Here is a 22,767-nt window from a genome sequence, read left to right on the forward strand (position 1 = left end):
CAACTCTACTTAGCACTCATCTACTGTCCCAGTCACTGATCAACTGTCCCTGATATTGATTAGCTGTCCCTACCACTGATCAACTGTCCCTAGTTATGATCAGCTGTCCCTAGCACTCATCAACTATCCATAGCAAAGATCAATTGTCCCTAGCAATTATCCACTGTCCATATTACTGATCAACTGTCCCTGGCATTGATCAACTCTCCCTAGCACTGCTTAACTGTCCCTAGCACCCGTCAGCTGTCCATGGCATTGATCGACTGTCCCTAGTACACATCAACTGTCCTTACCAATGATTCACTGTCCCTAGTTTTGATCCACTTTCCCTAGCTATGATGAACTGTCCCTACCACTTATCAACTGTCCCTAGTACTGATGAACTGTCACTACTGAGCACAGATCAACTATCTCTAGCTTTCATAAACTGTCCATAGCACTGATTAACTGTCCTTACCACTAATCAACTGTACCTGGCACTGATCACCTGTCCCAAGCACTGATCATCAGTCCCTAACACAGATTAACTGTCCGTAACACTGATCAACTGTCCCTAGCTATGATCAACTGTCCCTACCACGTATAACCTATCCCTACCACTGATCATGTCCTTAGCACTGATCAACTGTCCGTAACACTGATCAACTGTCCCTAGCTATGATCGAGTGTCCCTAGCTATGATCAAATGTCCCTAGCTATGATTATCTCTCCCTAGCCATGATCAACTGTCCCTAGCACTTACAAACAGCCCTTAGCACTCACTGATAAACTGCGCATAGCACAGATTAACTCTCCCCAGCTATGATCAACTGTCCCTAGCTTATGATGAACTGTCCCTACCACTCATCACCTGCCCTTACCACTCATCAACTGTCCATAGCACTAATTACCTGACCCCTAGCTATGATCAACTGTCCCTACCACTGATCAACTTTCCCTACCACTGATCAACTGTCCCTAGCACAGATCAACTGCCCCTAGCAAAGATCAACTGTCCCTAGCTATGATTAACTGTCCCTAGCTATGACCAAGTGTCCTTAGCACTGACCAACTGTCTCTAGCTATGATCAACTGTCCCTACCACGTAAAACCTGTCCCTACCACAGATCATTTCGTTAGCACTGATCAATTGTCCGTAACACTGGTTAACTGTCCCTAGCAAAGATCAACTGTCCCTAGCTATGATCAACTATCTCTAGCTTTGATCAAATGTCCCTAGCTATGATTATCTCTCCCTAGCCATGATCAACTGTCCCTAGCACTTATCAACTGTCCGTAGCTATGACCAACTGTCCCTACCACTTATCAACTGTCTCTAGCACTGATAAACTGTCCGATTGCGTTTTCCATCTGTGTGGGAATGACCTTTTTTTAAAAAAAATATAGTTAGGGACTATCGACAGTTTGGCACTTACATTTAAAACTCCCCTGTTGGTCTCAAAACAATCGTAATTTACAATATTAAAGGTATTACTTTCGGGGCAATGTCGGCAATGGAGTCGCAAAAGGCGGCAGAAAACAGTAAAACCAACAACAGAAATTAGAAAATACAACTCAAAAAGTTATATGACATGGAACCGGGTTTGTCTTACGATAAGCGAGAAGAGAGAAGTATAGCCATATCCTTTATTGACCAAGCTTGTTCGGTCAAGATAGCTGGATAATACAGTGGAACCTAGTTAATACGGACACCAAGGGGACATGTCATCTTGTCTGTATTATCCAGGTGTCCGTATTAATTAAGCGGGCACTGAGAAAAAATGTCCCGAACATATCAATGTTTTAACGATACTTTAAATGTACACGACAAGGCCGTCAAAGAGGAAGAAGGCTGTGAGTAATGACTGCAGCAAAACGCTAAGGAAGTGAAACTGTAATTGTAGGCAGAAAATGTTATTAAAGGACTATAGTACAAGGGTCAAACACCGAAAAAAGACAAACTGATCAATGTCAAACATGTCACGCCCTTTTGCTTCTGTTTTGCCAGTAATCAATTCAAGTGAAGCTATGATCTTCGCAGTTATGAACGCAATTTTTGCAATTACGTAAAGAAGCCTGAAATATTCAGGACTTCAACGGGGTTTGAACCCGTGACCTCGCGATACCGGTGCGATGCTCTAACCAACTGAGCTATGAAGCCACTGACGTTGGGAGCAATTCGTTCCAATGAGTATAGAAATCTCTCATTATTTGAACAGGGTACAATGTCTACGATTATCACATAATGAAAATAGACAGTGCGCACATAACCAGTGTCCGTAAAGCAGGGTTGACGATATATGAGAGTTTGTGACTTGGAACACAGAAAATTGTCCCAGCGTTGTCCGTATTAAGCTGGTGTCCGTAGGGCGGGGTTCCACTGTATTGGCCTCGTTCTTTTTTGCGTTATTATGGACCCCCTATTTCGTCATGGTGATAAAAATGCGAAAAAAGAACTTGGCCTATATGTAGCCACCTTTACCTCTCGCTCCATCAATAAAGCACACATATAACATTTATTTGAGTTATCATCAAGGTTAATACTTCGCCACTTAGTACAGGTAATAAATGGTTAGAGAGACCGTTGATCATAGCTAGTGACAGTTGATCAGTGCTAAGGACAGGTGATCGGTGCTAGGGCCAGTTGATCAGTACCGGGGACAGTTGATTAGTGGTAGGGACAGTTGATGAGTGCTACGGACAATTGATCAGTGCTAGGGGGAATTGATCTTTCCTAGGGACAGTTCATCAGTGATAGGGACCGTTGATCAGTGCTTAGGACAGGTGATCAGTGCTAGGAACAGTTGATCAGTGGTAGGGACAGTTGATCATAGCTAGGGACGGCTGATCTTTGCTAGGGACAGTTGATCTGTGCTAGGGATAGGCCCAGGGGGAGGGGGGGGGACTCCCATATGAAACAGACGGGGATGCTCGTCGGAAAATTTGAATTTGAGACCAATCTAGGCGTGGCTTAAGCAAATTTTGACCCCTAAAAGAGACCGTTTAAAAACACAAAAATACGACACGCAATGAGTTTTAATGATAAAAAAGAATAATCATCGAATTCTTTTATCTAAAAAGAAAATTTAAAAGGAAATTTGACTTCTGTTTCTCTTCGCGTAATTCTGTGTTACTTCGCGGAACCCTAAACGAGACCTTGGTGGCATAAAATATTGGCGCTTTGCCCGGAACACCCTAAGCGAGACCAAAATCCAAAATTTACACCCCTAAGCGAGACGACGAGCATCCCCGTCTGTTTCATATGGGAGTCCCCCCTCCCCCCCCCCCGGGGGGGGGATAGGGCCTATCGATGACTATTGAAGCTGTGAAAATATTCAGCAGAATATCAGTAGATTTCAACAACATAAAAAAATGAAGTTTTTGAGAACTGTGACTGGAAGAATTCATTCAGAAGTAGCTGGGCATCATTGCAACAGGTTATGTATTTCAAAAGAAAAAGCTTGCATAACGTAGTGGACTCGTGGACTGCATCTCGAGCTCCCGGCAAAGTTCACTCAGCTTTCCATCCATTCGTGGTAGGTACCAGTATTACTGGGGACTAGTTGTGAATGTAACGGGACCGGCTACCGTAAAGTCTCGGTAGAAGCTAACGAAAAAGGAGCCTTTGGGTTGCCTTCGACTTCGGTCGGCCTCTTGTCTCGTCTTCATAAAAACTTCCTAACTGAATTTGAAAATGGCCCATTCAAGAAACTCCTCAATCTCGTTTGGGTTTTACTCACGCTAGGAGAACTGGGTCCTATTGTACTCATCACGTGATTGATCTGATATGTGTAGCGCTTACTTTCAAATTCGCTTGCCCTCGTGAACGGTTCGAAGTTGGACAGTACAAAACACAATTTTCACTAACAAAAGGCCATCTTTACGAGAAAACAGTTAACGCGCCAATGGATCCTTTTACCCAGGTAACTGAGTATCTTGTAGCCCTATTTTTCACCAGGTCTTAGCAAGTCGCCAAGTTAAACTTAACTTTATATTAAGCTTACTTAATTTGATGCTCGATCTGTCCGGAGTTTCGTTTGCATCTGTTGTCAACATTCAACTTAATTTCTTTATTATAAAATGTATATGTTTCGAATTTGGAATTTCGTGTTTTAATTGTAGAAGGGGGCGATATTTTTTCGATAAATGCGGCATCAGGAATAATATAATTTAACGAACTTCATGATCAAACCCTACACAAAATTCAATATATAAACAACATCAACTAGCTATTAAATAGTAAAAGCTGTTTTTAACTTGAATTTATGTACTGTCAGCGGAAAACAGACTATAACATCTGCTTCCAGGAAAGTCAGTACAGAAATAAGCTTAACAATTGTTCACAAAGGATGATCTCCAAGGTGAAGTGTAAAATTTCGATTAGATTTCAAGTACGCACGTGATTCAACCAGTGAGTTACCCAACGGTGCCGCATTCCTTTCGTTCCACTTTATGAAAACTGATTTAGGCTAAACTGCAGAATACCCCGCCACTTATTTGCTGATTGAGAAGAAGACAAATTTTACATCACCAATCGAATAATACGGTTAAGATTTCCGTTTAAAGGCTGATTTGCAAAATTTCAAACTTACATATTTGATACTTTGTTTTCTTTATTGTTTAATTACGGACGGTGCCTACCAATTCGAAGGTATTTTTGCCCTGGTTTATGATTATGCAGGAAATGTAGATCTTAAAAAGTGTTATTGAAATCCAAAAAGAAAATTGGGGGTAACCACGCATTTTTCAAAGATAATTGATGAATAATATTTGTAAAAAGCTTTAAAATACAAAACAATGGTCAACAATGTATGGCATTCTTTCTCAAATTGAAGCTTAATTATCTCTCAAAAATGCATGGTTACCCCCAATAGTCTTTTTGGATACCAAGAGTACTTGCTAAGTTCTACTTTCTCCGGATAGTTTTAAACCATGCAAAAATATCACTGTATTGGTAAGTATCACCGATAGGAAACCCGAGTATCTCGAGATGCACAGAACGTATGTGCAATAACAATGGTAGGCACTGTCCTTAAACTCGTCGCCAATTGATGAGCGAGCCTGTTGTGATCCAGGCACCACAGGGTGGCATCCCTGGCAACCTGCATGTGGGAAACACCCTGAAGCAGCTACCAACCAGCACAGTCACACTGGAGCACTGTCCTAAGTGGGAAAAAAGTACTTACCTGACCAGATACTTAGCTCCACAAACAAATAGCCTTGGCACAGGAAGGGTGGGGCAACAATTTGCAAAAATGGCCTGCAAAGACGAACAAAGATAGGCTAATTTGGCTTACTCAATGTTGCAGCCAATTCAAATCTCAAATCCTTTGGAAATAAAACATTTTGTTGCAAGTATTCTCATTTACTGGTCAATGTGAATGCTATGTTATAATGCAAATGTGAGACACAATTAAAGGATCTTAACCCCAAGAGATTTGAGTAAAACAAAGAGTTAGCCAAATTGGTCTTAATGCACATCTTCGCACAAGCTTGCAAGCCCTGCTGGATTCTGGCGAGTCCACAAAATAAAGGCACGCTGATTTGGTGTGAAAATACCTCATTGGCTTCAGATTAACAGTGCCTAAATTACATTTAGCTTCACAAAATTTTGCCTTGTCTTGCAGAACTGGAGCATGCATATATCATAAGACATTATAATAAGCCAACCACAAATAAACAAGTGTTTGCTGGCTAGAATTCTAGAATTGTAAGACCTTTGCACATTTTCTCACAGTGTTTCAAAACTATTTAACACTAAGCACATGGCGAGTTGAAGAACATAAATCTGTGATTAAAAGTTGTCTGTTTTGCTCGATGTATTTTGTGGGTGTTTTTATTTCATGTGTACTGGTACTGTGTAATCCTCCTCTCACAGTTGTTCTTTACGGGACAATCCTTTTCTCCTAGCTCTCCCATTGCGAGCTGGGGAAAAAACAACTACCCTAACTCTGAAAAGTTTTAGGTTGGTAAAAAATAATTAAGGACCAAACAAAAATAGCTTATTTTATTGCCAGAAGAATCCAAGTATCTCGAGATGCGCAGAACGTATGCGCAATAACAATAGTAGGCACCGTCCTTAATTATATTTCTTCCAAGGAAGAAAAATCAATTATTGATTCTATCCTTTTAAAAAATAATTTACATGTATATTATTGATTTTCCCAGAAATTGTTAGAAAGAACACAAGCTAGGAAGAACCAACTCAACAAAAAGCGTGAAGACCTGGATGCATGCAGAGCTAGGAGGAATTCACCTATCAAGGATCGTTCACGCCGACCTCTGTCTGAAGACAACACAGACAGTGGATCAGCAGAAATTGATACTGATGATATAAAGAGGCGTCGAATTGGTAGTGATGATAGCGATAAAACTACTGTTGGAAAAACTTTAAATGACATTGATGTAAACAGTCCATCAGTTCAGGTACTGTAACCAAAGTATTCTTACTTATGTTAAGGCTTTTGGATTGTTTTCACCTTATTATACTAAAACACAAACAGTATTGTAAAATTATCCCACACTTTGCTTGTCATATTTCAGAAGTCACTGCAGTTATGACTTTCTTTTCATTCCCTTCTTGTCTTTGCCCTCAAGGTGACCATGTGATACTCCCCAAGAATAAATAGCATACAACGAATACATGGGAAATATGATCCAAACGAAATGAACACAATCATCATTACGAAACATGCTTTTTAGTTTTCAGAAACTTAATCATGAAAACTAGCAGTAAATGTAAATACACAAAGACTGTAACATTTAAAACAAAGCAGTTTCTTAGGTCTCCATTTTTGACAGCAATTTTGGTCATTTTTGGGCATTTTAGAAAGAATGATTGGCAGCAATGCATCAAAAGGTTTCTATTTTCAAACAAAATGTGTCAATGGAGATCGCAGCTAAATAAAACAACCCTTTGTTGAAAATTGCCAACAGCTACCCCTACATTACTCTTCCTGGAAACTGTCAACGGCATCCATGGGTGAGTAGGGATTCTTCACATGTACATGCTCATGTAGCTCGCCGATCACTTGGTCAGCTAATGCTGGGTGATGCTAGAGTATGGGTCAAGATTCAACCAGCTCAGATGCATGCAGAGCATATTGCTCCATTCCCTCCCTCTCACCCAAGATACGTGTAAACAAACGATGTAAAAAAGGTTAAACATTAGCTCTATAACTGTGTGTCGGAAATTTTCTATTACCAGGCTCGTAAAGATCGACTGTTAAAAATGCAACAGAAGGATCAAGAAAATGGTGCTACTCCAAAGAAACACTGGAAAGCAGCATTAGTTCAAGATCCTAATAAAGAAAAAAGTCCCAGTGTAGCAACAAGATCTGCAGTATTTGAAGCAAGTCACCAAAAAGGACAGGTTTGTCACTATTACGTGCAAGTCTGTACATTATGTTTAGCTTGCAGCCATCTACTTCTAAAAGGACAACTTTAACATTTTCAGAAAGCACAAACCCTCACAATTTTATCAGTGCATTCGATTGTTTGAAAATTAAATTGGTTTCATCATCTTTAAAGATACTGTAACCTTGCTACATTACTTATTCCAACCATGAAATTTAATGCTTAAATTGTTAGCTCAGATTGTAGCTTGAAACTACATGTAAAGGTCCCGATCAGAGACCCTGGTTTGACTATCTAAATATTCCTACAGTTATGGCTAGGTAGTTTGAAAGGCTCACCATCTAAACTGTAAAGCTGGGTTTGATTAAGAAATCCCTTTTTTAATTTCTTCTGTATACATACATGTACATGAATTGTGCAGATTCTATCCCTGATCTTCCCATTTTGAATGCCTGCACATTTTCTTGTGCTTGTTGCAGGAGAATGTCAAGGATAAAATCCCCTGTGAACGTCAGAAAGTCCACATCCCAGGAAAACTAACAGAGACAGGCAATAGTTTTGAGAAGGCAGCAGAACACAGCAAAGCTGAGAGTAAGAATGGAGCATTAGTCCCACCTAAGCCCCCAAGATCATACACAACAGAGCCAAATCTTGAACAAACCCTAACTATGGGTGGAGAGCAACCAACTAAGAGGATGGCTCCTTCACCCCCCAAAATAACTACAGACAATGGCACTGAAGGAAAAGACAAGAATGACAAGTTAGCATCTTTAATTAAAAGGAAAGCACCAGAACCTCCATTTCAGGAAAACCCAGAGGTCAACATCAATAATACCAATGAATCCTCCAGTGGGACTGAATTTCTGCAGCACAGAAAGCTGTCTTCACGGGTGACGGGTGACAAAGAGGAAGCTGGAATCACAGCTCCAACCCCAACAAAGAGGGAAAGGAAAGGTAGCATTGAGAATTTAAATGCAACCAATGAAAGCAAAAGTAATAAGCCTGCTCTGAAACCGAGACAAAAAGTGCAAAATGTATCCGAAGTAAAACACACCTCACACAATGGAACTGTTGATGGATCAGAAAAGAGACAACAGAAAGCAGTGGCTAACACTACTGTGACAATTGTTGCTACTCCAATAATTATTGATGACGGCAAAAGATCAAAGGAAAACACATTGATGCAGAAGCCACAAGAGCTTTGTGTCATTCAGGCCTGCATTGTTGATGAAAGCATGCCAGAGGGTTCTTCAACAAATATAACCAACAGGGACACTGACATCATTAAAAAGGTTGAATCCTGTCATGATTCTGACAAGAAAAGATACCCAAGTAAGTCTGAAAACATGATGAAGGCCAGCACAAGGGAGTCTAAAGTATGCAATAAGGAGGTGGATGAAGCAAGAGTGACCACTGGTGGTGATGTTTCCTCCACGAAAAAGTCAAAGAAGGAAAGACAGCCAAAGAAGAAGGAGGACTTTGAATTTAGGGTTCCCAAAAGGCCTACATCTGCTAGGGACATGTGCCCTGTTGACCTTGATGAAACTGTCAATCTGAATGAGGTTAACATACACGAAATGACATTTAGCTTTGACTTTAACCAGTTCGATCAGCAGTTAGAGGAACAAAAGGACACTTTGTTTGTCAGCTATGAAGAAAAGTGCAAACAGGTACAGTATTGCCACTGACACATTTTTTGTCTCTCTGAACTTTCTCTCACTTGTATCATTGAATACTCAAATGCTGTTGCATGCTGGAGAGAAAAAATATCAATTGAAATGACAGTAACTGCTAACCTGGCAGCCCAAATCATAAATTTTAGCAAAACATTGAGAAATGATTTTAAAGAAAGCCTTTACATGGTGAGTATTCAATCTCAAATGCTCATTATGCATTAACAACACCAAGGCACACCATACTTTTAACAGACACATTACCAACCTATTACTATAACATGCAGCAAACTATCAGCTGGCGCTCCCTAAATTACCCATTTTAAAAAGCATCTGTCGCCCAACAGTCAAATGACTGTGAGGCAGCTGTTGACCATTTATTGGCTGACAGTCTATCTACAATTGCCCGACAGCTGTTTTGGGGAGCTGTTCTTTGTGATTACCGATTTTTGGTCGTAAGTTCACATACAATGTACCTGACATGCCCACTAAAATTTAACGTCCAAACATTTTACATGGTTTTACTTGAACTGGGGTACGTTTGGTCCTCTTTGGGTGTTTGCAATGCTTGTCCATGTGTTGCACGACAAATTCATAGAATAACTACCAGTGACACTGGCAGAAGAAATTTAGAATACACTTAACGTTTGACAACTTCACAGCTACATCTATCACTCAGTGTTACTACGAAAACCACCGATCTGTGGAAATTGGACCTGAATTATTGAGTGAGTGCCCCGCCCACTTCAGTGAAACATTTTGATGAAATTCCTTTCCTGCGGTGTGAGCAGTAGCCAGCTTTTGCTGTCAAGGTGTACTGCAACAACCACAACAATGGAAAGATACGTTTTCAAAATCATGAGTCCCGGGGGAAAAAGGATAAAATTTTTCTTGTCCAGCGAAGAGGTTGCAAGTGCAACCATGGACTTGCTCTTTCTTCGAGTGCAAGATAGGTTCCCTGGCCTGAAAAGTATCGCCAAACATAACACTTTTCAAGAATTTGAACTATTTACAAGTGAAAGTGGGCGGGGTAGTGACTCAGTATTTCAGGCCCATTCCACAGATCAGTGGTTTTCATAGTATCTTCCGTGATTTTCAAAAGATTTTAGATTTTGCTTTGACCTTTCTCCACCTTTAGCATACATTTCAAATTTAATGAACTTTCTGCATTAAATTTTAACTAACTAAATTACAACCTTAGTTTATGTTATACTGTAACATGGTTAAGTATTATTTATTTGTTGATCATAAGGCCCAAAAAGTCGACAATAATTCCCAGTTTAAAAGTTGCGTGGAGTAGGGGTCAGTAAGCCTTCAATCAAAGTCTGAAAAGGAGAAAGTCTATCTAATTTATTATTTTTGGTGTATACAGTTGGAGAAAGAACACATAACAGAAGAAAAGAAGAAAGAAATTGCCACATCCAATGTTAATTCATTGGGCACGGTATGTGAAAAAGAGCAAAGAGGAACGTACCAGTCTGGTTACAATGGTAGCTCCAGTGAGCAGTACGCCGCCAAAACTGTGCCAAAACTTAAGCCACCAGTGCCAGAGGAACCAACAAGAACACAGGATGCTATTAAAGTAAGCATTACAATGTGTATGTACTAGTAGCTCTTCTTTAACCCAGTGGTCAGAGAACTCGCCTCTCACCAATGTGGCCCAGCTTTGATTCCCAGACTTGACGTTGTATGGGTTGAGTTTTTTGGTTTTTTCTAATCTGCTTAGAGAGGTTTTTCTCTGGGTACTCTGGTTGTCCCCTCTCCTCAAAAAGCAACCTATGATTTGATAATTGATCTGATTTCAGTACAGTGTAGAGAGGGAGCATGGCCGGCGCAGTCGCTGGCACAGTGGTGAGAGCACCCCCTTTCCAGCAATGCGGCCTGAAAATGGATTCCCGAAATTCAACGCCATATGTGGGTTGAGTTTGTTGGTTCCCAACTCTGCTCTAAGAGTTTTTTTTCCTGGGTACTCCGGTTTTCTCCTCTCAAAAACCAATTAGTAGAGCACTCTTGCTTGGCTAAATAACCTTGAGACAAATACATTTATTATTATTATTATTATTATTATTATCATTATCATTATCATTATCATTATCATTATCATTATCATTATCATTATCATTATCATTATCATTATCATTATCATATTATCATTATCATTATCATATTATCATTATCATTGTTATCATTATCATTATTGTTATTGTTATGAGATTCTCTCCAGCTTTCAACTCTAGCTGGGTGTTCTATGCCACATCTCAGCTCCTTCCCTCAGCTCACAGACGCAGCACCTTTCTGAGGATGTGTGATGTTCCCAACAAGGCCGTCATCTGGGCACTGCCAGTTATATCCTGTATACCTAGGTATACCTAGGATACTACATGTAGATGATGATGATGATCAACCATGCATTGGATAAAATAACCTGAAACTTGTGTTGTCAGTGGATATTGCAATTCTAGCATTCTGGCCCCAGTTGTTCAAACAATGGATAGTGTTATGCACTGGGTGAATCAATGTCCAGTGGATATAGGTCATAGCAAAACTAATGCGCTCTCCAATGGATAATGATTTATCCGGTGGATAGCACCACCTTTTGAACAACTGGGGCCTGATTGGCCCACTTGATCTCGAGTATCGACAGCTCATATACATGTACCTATGACTTAAAGGGGCAGTGTCATGGATTGTGAGAAAAAATCTGGAAAGCAAAGGAGACCTGTTTACCAATGGCAAACGAAAATTAATGGCCAAAGTTTCTTCAAAACGGCTATTTTAGCTCGCAGAAACTATTCTTAAAATTTTTTAGCTATACGAAGCCAAGATTAATATTAAAATGAATGCCAACTTGAAAACGTTGGGCCAAGGTTTTCAAAAGATCCTCTTACATCTTCGATGAACTCTGTTACAGTAATAACTGAGTGGCTCATTTTTCTTTTCAAATTTAATCAAATGAATGTTTATCGCAAAGTGACTGTAGTGATCCAGAAGCAATTCAAGAATGAAACGGTCACTGAAAATTACGGTTATTACCGTAATGATTTTAAGTAATTTTATGGTCGAAAGAAAAGGGATAATTCCAATGATACTAACCCTTTAACATACAAGGTGAGTCATGAATGCAGTTCTTTTGTAAAATTGAAACAGTTAGAATGAAATGAAATTAACTAACACCTTAAGTTTATTCTGTTTGTGCTTGTTGGATATGAGGACAGTCGTACAATTCATATACACTGGACATGTACAGTATATAAGCCAATTCACATACTATGCACTCAGAAAAATTAATAGTAACTGCAGTTACTGTTGAATACACTGCAACTAAGGGCCAAATTGGCAGAAGGAAACTTGCTTTGGCCCTTTTACTGCTATCCTGTAACTATGAATTTGGACTGTACTCTTAACATTATAATTGTTTTTCCACTCGCAGATGTTGCTTGAGGAAGCTGCCCTCCAGCAGAATATTGTTCTTCAGGCAAGTCAAGCTTTAAATGTCTGTGTTGCCAATGACATCACCTTTAGAGGTTCCACAGAGGAAATTGAAGCTGAAAGAGTTCTTTTGCTTGCAAGTAAGTTACATGACATTGTATGTCCATTGCCTGTTTACAACCAAAAAAACTATTATTATATTTATGCTCTCATATTACAAACTTTGAAAATAAGAAAATGGCTGTACAAATTGGTTATTACTATTAGGTGAACACCGAACAGCATGTCTAGAGGAAGTTCAGAGATTAAAAATGGGATCATTTGAAGGAGATGCAGAGCTTATTGGAGAGAATCCAAGCTCCTCAGCACCATCATGCATAGCCACTCTTTCTTTCTCAGGTATCAGTCCATGGTGTTTACTGATGTTAGTGATAGATTTACGGTGTTCAATTTTGCAGCTAATTTGATAAACTGTCAGTGACTTTTTGGAGATGTGTATAAATGATTACTATAATTATTATACTAGTGGTTAAAACTAATATTTGATAGTTTAAGTCTTGAATTGTGTCATATACACTGTACCTTCTGATGATGTTCAGTTGTAATTTAAGAATACTGTTTTAATAATTAGCAGGTAAAGGCAATGAGTCAAAAATCAAAATGCAATCATAGTGAAAGCAAGTGATGTGTTGTGCCTTTAAGTATGGTATTAAAATTTTATTTTTAGAATTCTTTTACATGACTCTTGAATGTATTTCTCACGAACTTAGGTCTCAAGATTATACTTCGGCAAGATTTTATGGATGTTTTAAGAGTGGGTATAAGAAGTGGTGAGTTAAACAAAATTGATTTACTCTTATGTGCTATTAATGATAATGAGAAATCGGGAGTTGCAGGATAGCCCTAAAATTGATGTGAAAACAACAGCCTCAAATGTTATACATAATTACATCATTATACATTATTGACTACTCCCCATAGGGGCTCTTCGGAGCCAACAAAACGTTATCACGACAGAACAAATTCAACCAGTGGTCAGAACATGTCTTGAACCCGGCGGGGATCCCCGGATCTCAATTAAGGCAAGCACCCTAGCACTAGCCTTCGTTATCCTTTCATACATTTCAAATTTGGCTTTACCATGACAATACAAACATGTGGGGGTGTGTTCTTTCTTTCTTTCTTTTTCTTTTATTTTTAACCCATTGAAACCTGAACTGCCCTGGACCACCCCCACTGACGAGTGAAATCGTCTGGCATTAGACAGTAAATCTGTTAAGTCCCACTTTTGTTTTATAATTATATTGATCATCCTGGAGTTGTCTAAATTCAGCTGTTAATTTCTTCACATTTGGCTCACTAAGCAACCCGTGGCCAATAAGTTGGGCAGCAAAGGCTTGAAAAATATCCTTTAATCTCAGTTGTTTGGTTGCATTTCAGGCCATGAAAAGGTCTCTATCAGCTACCTGCAATTAGTATCACCCAACTAATGGACTAATGCAAATGCTGTATTTTGATTGGCTACGCTACTAGAGTAATAGTCCTTGAGTAGCGAAAAGCGTCATGCTTTCTTTCGTTTTATTCCCAAATAAATATATTTTAATCTTGCATTTGCTAACTTTATTACTGCCTTTTCTGTTTGACTAGTTGGGTGATACTAAAACAAGTAGACCCTTTGCCCTCAAGCACCACGGGTCGATAGCCCATGAGGCTAATTTTATTGTTAATCGTCCGTGCGTCGAATGGTGTGCGGTCAGCAGCTGGGGAACTGGTGCATTAGGCCATTTCTGAGTTCACGTTTGCATCTTCTTACAAAAATTAGTTTTCATTCATATGTAAAGTAGAACTAATTAACATCACAAAAACTCCACACTTAATTCCTTTGAAGAGGAGGCAGACATGAACTCAGAAATGGCCTACATTGTATTGGCGGTAATCTCTGACTTAAATACAGTCCTTCATCCCCATTTACCGGTATCACTGCTGATTTCAAACCAAAAACCACTACCTTATAAATAAACACAAATGTTTTGTGGTAGTTGCTTTCTGTCAGTTAAAGATGGTATTGCTTAAATTCAGTTTGGACTGGAGTCCAGCTAACTGTTATGTGTACTGCCAGTTCCACCTATCATTGAAAGTTCTTTGAAAGGTAACCATTTCTTGACAGATCTTGGCGTGTTTTACTTTGTTTGCATTGTCCAACACGGCCCGCATGAGTTTCACTGCACCAGAGTTCTTTCAACAAATGATGCTGATAAGGGGAATTTTCTGCTGTTCCCTGAGAAATTCACTTTGTAAGTATCAACAGATTTCCTCACAGAGATGCAAATAAAAATGGCACTGACAGTAATGATATTTGTATGCCAAATTTCTATAGGTGAGATTGATATCAGTATTGGAGTGTCGGGCTACATCAAAATTAAGATACTGTAAGAGTATTTTAAGCCTGGTTTCCTTATGGTCTTCGACACGATCGCCGATAGGTCTGCGCCACGTCACAGACATATGGAACCATCTGTCCCCGGTGTCTGTGGCAATCTGCCACACATGGTCTGGATGATTGGGAATTAGTTGAATCTAGTTCTACTTTCCTGACCATTATGACGCTTCCAACTAAGACAATTTTTAATGGAAGCGTGTGTCTGAGATGGTCTGTGTCCTATCTGCAACACAATATTGTTTGCCAATCATGCCAAAACATGTCCAATCAGACTTGAGTAAGTGCCCTCCTTTTTCTCCTCGCTTCGCAGAGGATTAGTGGTATGCTTGTCTGCAATTGCTTCAGATTTAAATGGAAACATTTGCCTCCTGTTCCGATGGTGGCAGGCCGTTGCAGATCACATGGAAACCAGGCTTTAGTGTTCCTTTCAACCCACTGCCACCTCAAACGCCCTAGGACACCTCCAGTTGACGAGTAAAATCTGTTTTTAAGTGTCACTTCCAAAGGTCAATGGGTTATTGAGGTTTTTTTCAAAGATCAAAGCAATCACAAATGGATAAATACACAACAAGAATAATTTTGGAATAAAAAAGCAAAGCTCCACTGTCAATTACAGTGTATTATTATACAGTCCAAGTGAAGACTGGTCTTTAGAAGTGGATGGACTCAAACAAATAGAAAAGGAAAAAGAATTTGGAAGTGCTAAATGCTAGTTACACAGCAACAGGAACTCCTCTTGACCTATGCTGGACATCAGTTAAGAAATTATATTCTGACTTCTGATTACATGTATTACTCAATTTAATTTGTACAGAAGAGACATCAAGCCAGATTTTAATGTCACCATTAAAGTTTTCTGTATGGTAAGTTTAAACTTCCAAGTCTTAATACAACTTAAAATAATGAGTGGACAGATTATAATTCAGAGTTTTTTTCTACTTTAAATTCATTTTCAGAATGTAAAAAAGGCAGTTGTGAACACAATAGCCACACCGACAAAACACAAGATCTTCCAGTCACCAAAAGTTGTCAAAGGGATGTTTGCTGGGGTAAGGGAAGATTGCAGGAAGTGAAGGAGTTCCCAATCCTTCTTGTTTCAAATAGTGGTTTTGTATTGACCCTTTGAAATTAAATTAAATAGAAAGTCCTCATTCAGTTTGCTCATAAGTGAATTTTACTTTCGTAGCGTCGTGGATCAGAAGCTCCTTCTCCAGGTTTGTGTGTCATTCCAATGTACGTGTTATAACTTAGCTCAGTAAATCATTATTACATCCATTTGATCACTTTGTTGTATCCATTCTTACCCATCACATTAGACAACTCTTTTTCCCTTCCAGCAGCACAAGTAACACCATCACCTCAGACAGTATTCAGAACCAGCAGCTTCTCCCTTGTTGGCATTACACACATCAATTTGCCAATCATCAAGTCAAAGCGATTCTCTCTTGATAAGGTGACTGCAAAAATATCATTAGAATGTCCTTTAATTAAAGTGCCCCTCACCCCAAAATGTGTTTTTCGCTAAAATGAATCTTTGCACCTGTTCGAAATGCATTGCGGCCATTTTTTCATTTTTCTAACAAATCCTGCCATAATTTATAGGCTTCAAACCTTGCAAAAAACCAAGCATCTTTTGTTCACAACTGAATCAGAAGGGGAGAGGGTGTATTCCTGATTCGACGTCACAAACTGATTTACGTTGCATTAACTCTTTGTAAACATGCATACAAAGTATACTGATTGTGACATCAAATCAGGAATATAACCACTTCCCTTTCGATTCGGTCGTGAACTAAAGATGCTTGGGTTTTTGCAACTTTTGAAGCCTATAAAATGACAGGATTTGTTAGAAAACGGACAAAATGGACACATTGCATTTCAAACAGGTGCAAAGATTCAGTTTTGCGAAAAAATATTTTGGGGTTAGGGGCACTTTAATTAAGGAGACAAAATCATTAGTTTACAGAGTGACTGTGATTTAATGGCCTGCAAGCTCCAACAATAATTAAATAGGTCAGCGGTTACAGTAATTGACAGATTGTAGCCTCACCTCCCATTGGGAAAACTCAGATTTCTTCCACACATCCTGACTCGGTCATCATTGCTTAGTCTTTTGCAACTAAGGAGAATTCCTACGGTACCTGTAGTGGTAGTCTTGGATAATTATTGAAGTGTGTTCAACGGTTGCTCTGGAAGCAAAGGAGAAGGGTAGGGAAAGAAACAATGTTCTAGCTAACCCCAATCATGAGGTGTGCGATCGTTATTTGCATATAATTATGACGTGTCAATGCACATGACATAATTCAAGATGGTGCTGAAAAAGGAGACAAACGCAAACTTGCTAGCTCACCCTGTGCACAGGATACCCAAGATTAGAAATTGCGTTCCCCTGATGCTGAACACAATTAGCTGCTTCGGTAATCATGCAACTGCAAGCTCTTTCTTAATCAATCTGACATTATTATCCATGGACATACATTTTCGATTCTGATTGTTAGCCTTTCATTAGACATTTCAACCTTAAACAATAATGACAACTGGCCTTGTGGCATCTGCTGCATGTTTTTCTCTTTACAGGTACCTGACAATTGTCCATTAAGTAATTTGCTTGAAGTGGAAGCTGACTTTTCACCTCTGTACAGTAGCCATGTTAAGGGATTTCTGGTGAGTGGAGTTTTGACATTATGCATACACGATAGCCTTCTTACAAAGCAACCATTCATTTGAATTTCATGCGAATACAAGGCTTCTTAGGTTTATTAGCCAGCATTGGAGGTAATAATTATTTCTTGCTTAATTTAATGGCAGGACCTGTCCTTGAAATCTTTTCAGGCTCAATAGACCCTTTTCCAAAATGCCGACAATGGATTTGAATGAGTTAGGTTGAACTGAATGAAAAACTGAAATAGAAAATTATAAGAAAGAGCACCTTTACTTAATAGTAACCCTGCAAAGTTTCAGTGTATTACGTGTTATAGCCGTTTTTATGACTGCATGGATATTGCACCTGATATGCCAAAACTTTGCGGGTTTATCAATTGAAAGTAAAGGTGCTCTTTTTATTTCTGCTATTAGTTTTTAATTTTAACTGGCCTGAATTTTCAGCTGCCATTTTGGAGAAGGGTCCATTGCTTATTAGGCTCTTCAGTTCATTCAATGCATTTTGGGACAATCGTTACCCGTTTTCTAATTTGTCTTAATCCATTAATAAATTGATTCCTAAACCACCCCCTACTGACAAGTAAAATTTTGTGACATTAGACAGTAAAATATATCAAGTCTCACTTCTAGGAATCAATGGGTTAATCAAATGAACTTTTTCCAGTTTAAAAAAAATTCTTTATGACAGAAGCCATTTTAGGTTCTGGTGAACGGTGTCATAGTGGCTAAATTGGAGAATAGTCGATCCAATTTACTTTTAGGGGTGCTAGTCTCCTTTTTAGGCAAAGACATGCTCTCCAATTGTACAATATTGATACGTACTGTTCTCCGTTTTTTATCACTTCTATCTAGCAAAACGTCTCTGATTGCACAGTAATTCTTCTGATTCTCTGATTTTACCACTTTGTTACGATTATTCCATGCTACACAAAATTTATCTTACATGTACTTACATGCGTTTCAAAAACGGGGCATTCATGTCGCATGCATGTACTGCTGAGTAAACAGCACTTAAATCGAAATAATGGGAGAATCTTGGAACTGAAGTCAGGAAAATTGGATTAAACATAGAAGCAAAAGAAAAAGAGAATCTTCAATCTGAAATTGTACAGTGTGATAATTGGAAGAATAGTGTATCTCAAGCTCTTATATGTAGTCATTACCACACCCAAATCAATACACAGTCCTTCTGACAACCTTTTACAAGCCTGATCAGCAGAATACTACCACCATCTATGCATGGTCTATTTTACTGCATAGATTTTATGTAACCCGATGTAACCCGGGCAATCAATGTTCCTTGTGCGCTGCAAATTTATGGGGTCTTACTTTCTTATCAGACTGTCTTGGAGGATATTGGTGGTTATGGAGCCTGGCAGAGAAGATGGTGTGTGTTGGACAGTGCTGTCCTTTCATACTGGAGATACCCTGGTGATGAATCCATCAAGGTAAGATTGACTTTGGCTCTTAGCAGTGGGTGCCTCCAATGTTGCAGTCATTGTTAGCAGAAGAGTCCCTACCAGTATTAGAGAGCCTGGAACAGGCTATACCAGTATTTATCAGCCTTTCTTTGGCACAAAGGTCAACTAACTGGTGGCCCAGATCTCCACATTCAAGATCGATCATCGCCTTGAAAAAGATGTTTCTGGCACCAGCTTTGATAGCAGGGCTGGTGCAATGGTGAGAGCACTCGCCTTCCACCAATGTGGCCCAGGATCGATTCCCGGATTCTACACCATATCTGGGTTGAGTTTGTTGGTTCTCTACTCTGCTCCGAGAGGTTTTTCCCTCTCCTCAAAAACCAACATTTGCAGGCGTAGCTCAGTTGGCTAGTGCGTGGCTTTCGGAGCAAGGGGTCCCCAGTTCGATCCTCGGTGACTTCAACGTCTGTTTCCACCTTCCTCTGATCCGTGTAGCTATAGCTTTAAATATCCGTGAAATGAATCACTGACAGAGGGAGGGTGGGAAAAGGCGCACCGTCGGCTTCCATTGATACCAGTTTCGTAACTGAAGGAACTACCAACGTTAAGTAAATTGACTTTACTTTTTAGTTTACTTTATTTACTTATCTGGTCCCATAACACGATTTAGTACAATAATTATACTAAAACAGTGGATAGCGCTGAACTCTCGCACTGATTGGCTACTCAAACTCCGGAAATCCTTTGCTATTCATCTCCAAGCAATTCACACCCGAAAATGTTGTAATCTTTGCAGCAATAAATGAGTTAAAAATTAATCATCTTTTTGTCCTATATTATCTCAATGTTTTAATAGTATATACTAACACAACTACAGGTATTTCCCTCAGTGTCGGTGACTAGTGGTGGATATTTACCACTAGCCACCTCCACGTCTTCAGTGACTAGTTGCTAACTACCGGTATAAAGCACTGTCCCCCATTAACAACACTAAAGTGTGGCAATTAAGTCACTCTACCTTTGATCTTGATCTGTATTTAGACATTGTTCTTCAGTAGATTGTATTCATGAGCTGTCAATACAGAGATCAACGCATCCCAATGTGAGGGTGAGACTTAATAGATTTCTGACTAACACCAGACGATTTTACTCGTCAGTTGGGGAGCTTTGTGTGTGAATGGGTTAACAACATCTAGGTCAACTCAAACACTATGTCCTCTTAAACCCATTGACTCCCGAACCCCCCAGTGATGAGTAAACTGATGTGGCATTAAACACTGTGGCAGTAAAATCTATTGAGCCTCACTCCTGGGAGTTAATGGTTAATGAAATCAAGATTATTATCACTTCTAAGGGCGCTTTCCTTTTGTCAGAACTGGCCGGCCAGACCCGTCAGTTTGCAAAGAAAATCCAACAATTTCAAGGAACACTTGCATGATAACCCCTCGTCTTCTTCCGGAGGAGTGTATATCATCCTCGAAGAGTGTTAATTTGAAGGCGTTTTAGAGTTAAACCTTCCAAATGCCTGGTCTGGCCGGTCAGTTCTGTCAAATGGAAAGCGCCCTAAGATTCAAAAGCTAAAATAATGTTCTTGGCATTGGTCTTTTGTAGCCTCCTCTGGGGTCCATTGATATGTCAGAGTGCATAAATGACGAAGTGACAAAGGTCGCAAGAGACCTTTGTGCACGACCAAACACCATGGAACTGAAACTAAAGAGGTCATGTGGTACAGAAGTCAAGTAAGATATATTTTCTGAAGTCATTATTGTAATTACATGTATCATAATGTTGATTTATAACAGCATGAATGTATAATGCCTGAATCCACTTTGCAGCAACAAGTAGCTGAAGAAATATTTCAGATCAAACAACACAAAACCCGGACTGACAGGAGACAACCAGTTACATCTGCTTTAGGATTTGAATTCAGAATGAAAAATAAATCCACACAGTGATGAGAGCAGGAGTTAAAAGGACACTGTTGTTGCCTTCTGGCAACAATTCAATAAATTTCACCTTCAGAGTACCTTATTTCAATCGTCTCCTCACTTTTTTGTTGATTTCAAGGAAATTTAGAACAAAGGATGAGACAAAAATAATTATGTGCTTGTTGTCTCTGAGTGAATTAAATGACTGGTGAACATTCACCCAACGTTTTCAATTTCACACACAACTCTTTCTTGACCATCAAAATAATAATTCAATAATAAGACTACTGCTGAAAATTTCTACAGCACAGCTTTCCATGAGGGAAAGGGTTGTTGAAAGGATTCATTTTAATGTCATTAACTGGCAGCTGTTACAATGATGTATGAAACAAAAACAATTAAATTTTGAACTGTTTGTTTGTTTGTTTCTTCTGCAGGTACCTTCTTGCCGCAGACACCAAGTCTGATCGTGCAACATGGATTGATAGTCTGAATGAAGCTCTCAGAGATGGAAGAGCTTGGACAGTAAATGGGAAGAGCCTTCTCTACCCTGACTTGAGCCGTATACACAATCAGGACGTGTATATGTGTTCAAAGAACAGCAAATAAATTTATTCTTTCTTTGGATGTGACAGCCTTTCAGAATAAAGTGCATTTTTTAAATGCTGGAGCTTTGAAAGTAATGGGAACTAAAGAGAACTGTCATGTGTTGATGAACACAAGGTTCTCAGCACTCTTAAATTCGGATAACTTTGATTTCAAATGCACTTGAAAACTTTTCTGTCATTTATGACTTTGATTTAAAAGCATTGAATTGAGTCAGCTGCAGAAGACATGTTGGATGGGAAATAATAATTGTCCTCGATTGCTGTACAAAAAAATTATGAGGCAATGGTCTTTCCTCTTTATCTTGTACTTTTTTGTTTAAAACCTATTATTGTTGTTATTATTATTATTATTATTATTATTATTATTATTGTGTTCTTGAAGGAAAATTATTGCCCTTCTGTAAGGAATTTTAGCAAATTCAAGTTGCTGGTGGGCAGAATTTGAAATTAGGGGAAATTGCCTGGAATCATTTTTTAAAACAAATCCTAAGTATTTAGTAAGCTTTATTTTAATTAAGCTGGCAATAATGATAAGATGCATAATTTGAATGATGTTAAAGGCAGTAATAAATTAATCATGTACATGACTGTAACAAAGTTGCACAATGCCAGATCATTATCAAAGACAGAAAAGTGGGGCTGTGTGTGTAGGAACATTACAGACTGTAATATTATGAAGAGGTTGGATAGTTTTGAAGCTATTTTGTTTGAAAATTGATGAAGAGCATTCCATATTATCATGATACAAGGACCATTCCTAAGATAAGAAATTTACCACGTCAAAAGTTTCTAAAGGACTGGTTACACTTGGAAATGGCCTTTAAGGAGTTTATGCAAAATGAAAACATAATTTTAAGCTGTAAATGAAGTGATTGTATACTCAGTCCTTTGGGAAGGTTGCCTTGTGCAAAGAGGATGACACAATAATTACAAACTCTTGAGAGCAATGTGTTCCTTAGTTTGGAAGGTTGAAGGCTGATTTAATTAGAAGAGTAATGTGCATTGCCTTTATTCTAGTTAAATCTTGATTTTTGTTGGCAAGGAAAAGATGTAAAATCATCAAATCACGGGTGCAAATAGGTGCATTGGCAGTGTTTTGGATTGATATGTTATCTTCTCGTTCCCAGAAAAAAATTCAGTGTCAGGCTTTTTTAAGAGATGAATGTACATAATTATAATATTAGGGCAACACTATGAATAAAAATTAATTATGAGCACCAACTTTTTATGTCTCACATTATTCAATAAAGTGGCTCAGTTTTCTTGACTTCA

At 38.9% G+C, this 22,767-nt stretch overlaps 1 protein-coding gene across 2 annotated transcripts; it reads left to right on the forward strand.

Annotated features, from left to right (window-relative positions):
- Positions 1 to 3,759: 3,759 nt before the first annotated feature.
- LOC138019467 (anillin-like) lies at positions 3,760 to 22,716 on the forward strand. Of its 2 annotated transcripts, none has more exons than XM_068866262.1 (17): positions 3,760 to 3,902; positions 6,148 to 6,405; positions 7,187 to 7,351; positions 7,815 to 9,005; positions 10,381 to 10,590; positions 12,439 to 12,577; positions 12,705 to 12,836; positions 13,208 to 13,267; positions 14,605 to 14,731; positions 15,692 to 15,740; positions 15,834 to 15,926; positions 16,064 to 16,091; positions 16,215 to 16,330; positions 17,455 to 17,541; positions 18,879 to 18,986; positions 20,571 to 20,698; positions 21,325 to 22,716. In XM_068866262.1, exons 1-17 carry the CDS (start codon positions 3,885 to 3,887, stop codon positions 21,494 to 21,496), a joined length of 3,081 nt encoding a protein of 1,026 aa, XP_068722363.1. In that variant the 5' UTR covers positions 3,760 to 3,884; the 3' UTR covers positions 21,497 to 22,716. The 2 variants fall into 2 exon arrangements, with proteins under 2 accessions (XP_068722363.1, XP_068722364.1); XM_068866263.1 differs by having other exon boundaries at positions 3,781 to 3,902; positions 16,218 to 16,330.
- Positions 22,717 to 22,767: the final 51 nt, after the last annotated feature.

Source organism: Montipora capricornis, chromosome 10 (genome assembly GCF_036669925.1).
Source record: "Montipora capricornis isolate CH-2021 chromosome 10, ASM3666992v2, whole genome shotgun sequence".
NCBI lineage: Eukaryota > Metazoa > Cnidaria > Anthozoa > Scleractinia > Acroporidae > Montipora > Montipora capricornis.